The 8,421-nt window shown below is 40.8% G+C and overlaps 1 protein-coding gene across 1 annotated transcript; it reads left to right on the top strand.

Annotated features, from left to right (window-relative positions):
• The first annotated feature begins 917 nt into the window (after positions 1–917).
• Positions 918–2,694, top strand: LOC105037987 (E3 ubiquitin-protein ligase PUB23-like). The gene has a single exon (XM_010913639.4). The coding sequence runs from the start codon at positions 1,233–1,235 to the stop codon at positions 2,478–2,480; it is 1,248 nt and encodes a 415-aa protein (XP_010911941.1). The 5' UTR covers positions 918–1,232; the 3' UTR covers positions 2,481–2,694.
• Positions 2,695–8,421: the final 5,727 nt, after the last annotated feature.

An 8,421-nucleotide genomic window follows, 5' to 3' on the forward strand; every position in this document is an offset into this window, starting at 1 on the left:
ACTCCACCTCTGCCTCCCCACCATCTTCTCCATCAAAGAAGAAATCAAACTCTATTTCTTTATCAAATTTTAAAAATCCAGCTCGTATAAAGACCAACCAGTGTGAAGTTGGCGAGATAAGCATTCAATTAACAGAATAGAATAATTACATCTCCAGTTTAAATTATTCTCTCAGACGTTTGGTTATAAGAATAGTAGTATATATTTTTTGAAATATGCATGGTTTTTTTTTTTTTGATGAAAATATGCAAGGTTGGTTACTTAGTCAATTACTGCATTATCAAGATCCAACATCTGTTATTTAAGAGAATTATTATTATATGGAAGTCATGTCCTTTCAAATTTTTGCTCAACTGACTTATGAACTAGTTTATTAGCAAGATATGCAATTACAACTGGTCATGGTCTTGTTTAGTCTCTTTTGCACACTTCAATGTCCTATTGTTGATAAGGAGAAGACAAAATTTCTTATACGAAGCTTCTGCTACTCAGATCATAGTTTTGGAATCTTCCTTTTCCTATTTTGACGCACATAGTTTTAGAATCTAGCCACAATGTGGTACACAATGATGCTGGTCAAAGTTCATCTATTCTCCATGGCGGTCCTTGCATGCGAAAATTAGTAGACCAAGGAAGAGCAGAGGATTAAGAAAAGGTGTTAACGAGAAGGTCAAATAGAAGAAAAGTTCAGTGGATAAATACAGCGCAATGGGCATCCATGTTTAACTTGTCAACCCTTTTAGGCATATTCAGCTTCTAAGAAAGAATAATAAACAACCACAAAAAATGCCCCAATAAACTGTTGAAACTTCTTTCCCAGAACACCCTCCGCGTGGACTTTTTTTTTTTTTGCCCCTGAGGGGTTTGAATCTTTCCATCTTCAACTCCTCCCTCTATAAATAGAACTAATCTTTTTTCAACTCCCAACAAAATCCCTCAGCTTCCATCTCCACAGAGACAACCTTCTTCCTTTCAGGTGCCTTCAATCTCAAAAAGGCAGTCCCAAAGTTTTCATCTCCCCCCCTCAGCTTCCCATTTCTCTTCTTAATCCATCCATTTCAGCTTAACTATCAAGTATTCTGGTCTCAGATTCTGGCTTTCAAATTTCTCATCTTCTTATCAACTAATTCCATCCTTTTAGCTCTTAAAGCTAGCCGATCTCTTTGCAGTTGAATTAGAATACCTCTTCTAATCTTTCCCCAGCGAAATCTCCATTCTTTTATCTGGTCTTAATGGCAGAGGTCGAGATCCCATCTCACTTCCTTTGCCCTATCTCCCTCCAAATTATGAGAGATCCAGTAACTCTCCCAACCGGCATCACCTACGACCGCGACAGCATCGAGCGTTGGATATACTCCGGCAAGCACAACACATGTCCGGTGACCAAACAGTCCCTGCCGGAGTGCGACCTCATCCCGAACCACACCCTTCGGCGACTAATCCAAGCGTGGTGTGCTCTCAATCAATCGGACGACATCGAACGGTTCCCGACACCAAAGCCACCGATCGACAACGCCCAAATCGCCAAACTCATCGACGACGCCAAGCTGCCTCATTTGCAACTCTCATCGCTTCGAAAGCTCAAGGAGATTGTATCCGAAAGCGAGAGGAATAAGCTGTGTGTCGAGGCTACTCCCGGCGTGCTCGACTTCTTAGCTTCCATCGTTAAGAAGAACAGCTTTACTCCAGGTGAAGAAGGAATACTGATCCGTGATGACGTAGAGTCTACTACTGCTTGTGATGAAGCTCTCAGCATTCTTTACTTGCTTCAAATCTCCGAGCAGCGCCTTCATGACTTCGCCATCAAAAATGAAGACATCATCGAGTCGTTAACATCCATTTTGCAGCAACAAAATTACCAATCGCGAGCCTACGCAACATTACTTCTCAAGTCCATTCTTGGAGTGATTGCACCGGCCAAGTTGGCTGGTGTTAGAGAAGAACTCTTCCAAGAGATTGTCAATGTGCTTGGTGATCGGATTTCGCACCGGGCCGACAAGGCAGCATTGCAAGTCCTTTCTTTATTGTGTCGATGGGGAAGGAATCGAGTTAAGGCTGCTCATGCTGGTGCTGTGCCAGTCCTAATTGAGCTACTGCTAGATGAGAATGAGAAAAGAGTGTGTGAATTGGTGCTTGTGGTGCTGGCCTTGGTTTGCGGGTGCGCCGAAGGGAGGTCGGAGCTGGTCGGCCATGCAGCAGGCATCGCAATTGTGTCCAAGAAGATATTAAGGATTTCAGAGGTGGCGAGCGATGGGGCAGTGAGGATATTGAACTCGGTGGCAAAGTTCTCGGCGACAGCAGCTGTTCTTCAGGAGATGCTGCAGATTGGAGTGGTGTCCAAGCTGTGTCTGGTGCTCCAACTTGATTGTGGGATGAAGACTAAGGAGAAGGCTAAAGAGATCCTTAGGTTGCATTCAAGGGTCTGGAAGAAGTCACCTTGTTTGTCTCCTCAGTTCCTTATTTCATATCCTTCTTCATGATACGCTTATGAATGAAAAGATAGGGTTATAAAGAGAGGCTAGTCCCGATTTATGTACATGATCATTAATTTAGTGCGCATAAATTCATGCCCCTGAAGGCAGAAACAACGCTGAGAAATTTGTCCCACCCTTTTCTTGTATATATGCTTTATAATTTGACCAAGAGTCATTATTGAGACAAAAGGGAAAAGAAAATTAGATGGAAGATAAAACTCTTCTCTGATTTTTTCTTTTATTCAACTCATATCCTCTAATCAATGCTATAAAGATATAGACGTATTGTGCTTAATATATGCTCGGTACGTACTTGGACCATTGGAATTCATATACATTGAACCTACCTGCATGTGAATGTATGATACAAAATTCAAGTAAACTATTTGGGCGACACTGGATGGGATGGATCAAAACTTGCTTGGAGTGCTTGAAATGTTAATTTGTTGACATGGCTTTATATGGGAGGGAATAATCAAACGAAGAAGACCTCAATCAGCAGGACCTTCAATTCTTTCGCCCCTCTTATTTGTCTTTGTTCATTGCCTCAACTGGATGCTCAAAGTGGCCTGGAATCCGCCGTAATTTAATTTTATAATGTTGTGAAGTTAAGAAAGATTAGTTGACTCATCTCAAAGTTTTGGTTTGTCGGCTAAGCAACTTATTTCTCTTGAAAGTATAATTAAGCGACTTATTCCTTCGTACCTGTTATGTCTATGTTGTACTTACTGGATTTGATCATCAAAAGCATTGGCTGAATCACAATATGGCTGTGCGAGAAGCCAGATAAGTACATGAAAGGGGAAAAAGGCTGACATATAAGTTCAAAGTTCGAATGGTGGCGCCTTCTCTAGCATTTTTTTTTCCTTCTATTTTCTATTATATAAATTAGCTGGGAGCCCGTCTCCTTCTATTTTCTATTATATAAATTAGCTGGGAGCCCGTCTCAAATTTCATTTAGGGATTCTTCTCTAAATATGATACCTGGCCTCTCCAGATGATGCATGAGAAGCTCAGGAGATAGAAAGAATAAGATGATCTGATACCAAATTGATGTAGGATAGAAGAAGAAGAAGGAGAGAGAAGAAGAATAGGAAAGAGAAGGAGAAAAAGAATACCGGAGAAGATGGCGACTCAATATTTTGTATTCTCAAATCTCACTAATACAAATTATATTCTCTATTATATATATATATAGCAATGGATTATACAGACAACTCAAAATCTTAACAAAAATCCGCATGAAAATATAATATTGGAGTTCTCATAATATTCTAATCTTAAAATTTATATAAAAATAAAATTTTTTAATTCTCAAATAAAATAAAATATTCTAATTTTTGTATTTACATCTAATGGAAGTCCACCTTCCTTCCTTGTAGAACAATCCTCTGTGACTAAGTCTCAAAAAAATATTACAAAATGCAATATATAAATCTTTTAAATTTTGTACAGATCATAATTTTCTTCGAGGGTTGTCCTAGTAGTCATACCTCTCGACCAGGGCCGGTCCTGATATTTTTTAGGCCTAGGGTCAAATAATAAAAAAATTTATTAAAAATTAATATATTTTAAATATTAATTATTCATAGCAGATTGAAAGAGGAGGATTGAAGAGATTTACTTGATTTTTTGACGGATTTTGATCTGATTTTTGACATCCAAAATAAGGAAGAATCACCGATGGACAGCAGAATAGGATGAAAAGATCGGAGACGGAGGAGGCGGGGGAGAGGAGCTACAGATTGTGAGAGGGAGAAGACGTTTGGTTTATCCAAAAAAACCGTTGGAGTGCTGGGGCTCGGGAGAGGAAGAAGGCATTTGATTTACCCAGACAAAAAAAAAAAAAAGGAGCCTGGGGCGGTCGCCCGCTTTGACCCGCCCCAGGGCCGGCCGTGCTCTCGACGTGGCAATCAAAGTAAAGCCATAATTTTCTCTGAAATGTGTAGTAATATCCTTAATAATTAAGAAATGTGGGACCTTGCTGCACTGGATATAGAGAGAATATTAATTTCTGGAAAGGCATTCCCATCAGCAAAATTTGACTTCATTTTCCAAACCACTTTGCAAACACTTGATTGGTTTCAACCTTTCTTGTAGTAGCATGTGCTTTGACCAGTGAAGAACATGCCCATGATTCAGGACTAATATGTCCCCACAACTCTTCACAACCATTTGTTATAAAGACTGTTTTGTGGCCTCCCTGTAGTCCAATGGGAATTTGTGAGACCCAACCCAGGATAAGCCTCTCTAGTGGCCCCCTGTGGTTTCATGACCTTCCACTCCTATGAAAGACCACCCGTTTGACCTCAACTTCAGTAGAAATGTCAAGAAATGTAGGCGGAAAGAGGAGGCGAACTTTATTGCTTCTCTCAGGAGTTCTGGAGGGATCTCGATTAATTTGACTACATGCTTGTAGAAATGCCTTGCAACCTCAAGGTCGTAGCCTTCTAAGAGCCTCATACAATGAACAAAATTACTCCAATCTCTAAACTCCCCTTTCTTTTAATGCATATGTATTACATATTTGTGATGGATTCCCATCTTTTGCTTGAGGGGGGGGGGGGGGGTTGTACTTCATAGTAGTGATCACTCAGAACCACAACAGCTTTTTGTTATGCAATTAACGGCTCAATGGCATCGTCATGGATTGATGAACTTAGAGGCCACGGTATGGCCATATTATAACATATCGTAGGGCTGTTACCCTCAAAAAAAAAAAAAAAAGTGATACGCTGCAAAACAAATTTATTCCTCTTTGTTCTATGCTTGTTGGAATATTGGTGTGAGTTGCATGACTCTACTAATTATTGAATGTGCACCACACTCTCTCTCATGATAATTGTCAAGTTTCAAGACACATGTTTCCAAATTTCTACATATATCTTTAATTGTGTTTCGCTGAGTAATTTTTTCTTACATTTTGATACTTTTCCCTACCATATGCCAGGTATTGGCTACATGTTCTCCTATGAGTCGTAATATATTGGCATCAATTGTATGCCTATGGTTAGTTCTTGAAGGTTATTTTAGTTCTTATTTTGTATGATGATTCTGCTGCCAATATTGTTTAATAATGGACTAAATTATTTTATGTGGTGATTCTAAGTATCAAGCAGTGCTTCGAAAAAACAGAGGCTTTACCTTATTTATATATATCCACTTGTAACTCTTGCACGTATAGAAGCTCTCCCAGAAAACATGCATCAAAATTAGTTTTTCTTCTTCATTTAGTTATTAGTTATTTTAGCACTTATTCTAGGGCAAGTTCTTGATTTGGGCCATATATCGGTAGTTTATAATTGGATTAACTATTTACATGAAATTATTTGGATAGAACTAAACTAAAATTACAATGAATTGCTAGCACCAACCAAAACTTCTAAGAAGAGAAAGAAGATTTCATGTAGGCTCTTTCACACTCCATATACACTTGTAGATAATTGATATCAATATGGAACAAACAAGACATCTAGGCCTTTCCAACAAATCTTTTTTTTTTTCTTTTTTTTGGTACAAACAGGCTGTCATACCACTCTAGAATGAGAGCAGCCCATCAAATCAAGATTCAAAATATCTCATAGATCGGACGGGCATAGATCCTTCTATCTCTAGATCCAGCCTTCGGAGTACTTTGCGACAAATAATGCAACCCAGTCTGCTACACTATTTACCTTTCGATAAATATACCAGATCGACACTACAGCAGAATGATGAAGCACAGTCCAGATATCATGAAGGAGAGGATGTACCTCCAGCTGCTTCGAGTTGCCCCGGATCCAATCAATGATAGTGGCAGAATCATCCTCAATAAAGATCCTCTCTGCCTGTAGCTCCTACCTGGCATAGATGATATTTGCCCAAGTGGCATGCAACTCTGCACCCAAGATCGAAAGCTCAATAAAAAAAGAGCTTCTCGCAGCCAACAGCCTAGTATCAGGGTTCTGGATAATGAAATCCGCATCTTTCCCACCATCTTTGATGATGTCGTTAAATTTCACCTTGATAAAACCTCGAAAGAGGAGACTCCTAAGAAATAAAGATGACCTTATGGGTGGCTGCAGGAGCAGCATAGAAGTCTCAAGTATCGGGGGTGTCAAGGAACAGGTCAGCAGCATCAAACTGCAATACTCCACAGTCAAGCAGATGGCTCTCTCTAGTATCCGGTGAGCAGGAACCACCTCATCTTGGAAGACTAAAATATTTCTGAAAAGTCAAATCTAATAAGCAATGTAAACCATTCGACTCTCCCAAATAAAGGTCATCCTCTCAGTCATATTTTGTCGGACCAGGCTCAGAAAGGGCTCTAGTTAAGAATCACCCCTTATCTCCCAAGGTTGCCTGCTCGCACGCCTCCAGATGATCAACCTCGCTCTAAGACAATGTTGAATGGCATGCGCTATGGACTCATCCTCCAGCCTGTACACTAGACACAAGACTGGAAGCTCCATACCCCTATCCTTGAGGAGCATACGAGTCGGAAGCCGGTTTCAAGCAAGCTTCCAGAGAAAAAATCTTACTTTGGGATGGATGGCTGCTCTCCAAATCTAAGTAGCCTCGATCCTCCTGTCTGATGTCGGTTTGTACATCTCGAATAACTCCCTTAAAGGGACTGTCGGGCAATAAGATCTATCCCACACCCTCGAGTCCTGGATAAATGAATAGGAATCAGGATGGCTAGGATCCGATCAGTAAGAGGTCTCCCAAATAGATGAAGAATCTCTCGAGCTCTCTAGCCTCCCCTATCAGCAGTAATCAAATCACGGGCACGCAGATCACCACCCACCTCGGTACCGACAAAAGTCAGCTAGTGAGAGAGGAAAGCCAAAAATCTAAGCATCCTGAGTTACATCCATTGAAGTTTCATCCCCAATCAACCATCTGACCTAAGCCAGAACAACAGACCCATGAGTACAGATCTCCTTCCAGAAGGAGCAGCCCCAGGGGGGCTGAATCTTGAATCTCTGACTCCACGCACCATATCAGGCCCTCATCACTATGCTCCACAAGCAATCAAGCTGGATAATGAATCTGATCACGTGTCTGACGATCATGGCCTCTCTCCTGATCAATTTAAACTGAATCTCCAGACCTCCATCCCTTATAGGCTAATAAATTATCTTCCAAGATAGTAGGTGGATCCCACAACCATTATACTCTGACCCCCACAAGAAGCATCGGAACCGCTTTTCAAGCCCTTTGAGATAAGAAGTCGACACAATAGTATTTGCCAGTAAATACACCGAGATGGAGTTGAGCACTGATCTCACAAAAATCATCTTGCCCATTATGGAGAGAGCTTTAGCTTGCCACCTATCAAGGCGATCCTGAACTCACTGCTCCACAGATTTATACTTATTCCTCCAAGGTCAACGTATCATAACGGAAATATCCAAATAAGTCAAGATCCCAATCTACTCTTGGATCTTGGATCTCCGGTCTTTTTCGAATCACCTACTTCACCTGAATCTTCATCCTCGGGTTGAAAGTAACAGTTGATTTCTGTAGGTTCACCAACTGGCTGAGGCCCGACAATATGCCTCGATGATGGGTGCAAAACATCCTGCATTTCAGATAGAGGTCTGTCCAATGAAGAGGCAGTCATCTACAAAAAGGAGGTGCGAGAGCGATTGAACCCTAGGAGTGGGCCAGTAAGACTCCAACACCAACTCCTGAACTGCTACCCTCAGTGCTCGAGATGAGGCATCAGCACACAAAATGAATAGATAAGGAGAGAGAGGGAAACCTTGGTGGAGATCGACTGAGGAATAGAAGTACTCTATTGGGACACCACTGATCAGAATAGAAAAGTTTGAAGCCTCCATACAGTCTATAATCCAGTCAATCCATCTATCTTGAAAACCAAACTTCTGAAGCATCCATCAAAAAAACTGCCAGCTCATCCGATTATATGTTCGCTTCATATTCAACTTGATTGCCATGAGGC

Source organism: Elaeis guineensis, chromosome 1, assembly GCF_000442705.2.
Source record: "Elaeis guineensis isolate ETL-2024a chromosome 1, EG11, whole genome shotgun sequence".
NCBI lineage: Eukaryota > Viridiplantae > Streptophyta > Magnoliopsida > Arecales > Arecaceae > Elaeis > Elaeis guineensis.

Bases quoted from the DNA above. Each gene is read 5' to 3' on its own strand.
- LOC105037987 (XM_010913639.4), top strand. From the start codon at position 1,233: ATGGCAGAGGTCGAGATCCCATCTCACTTCCTTTGCCCTATCTCCCTC.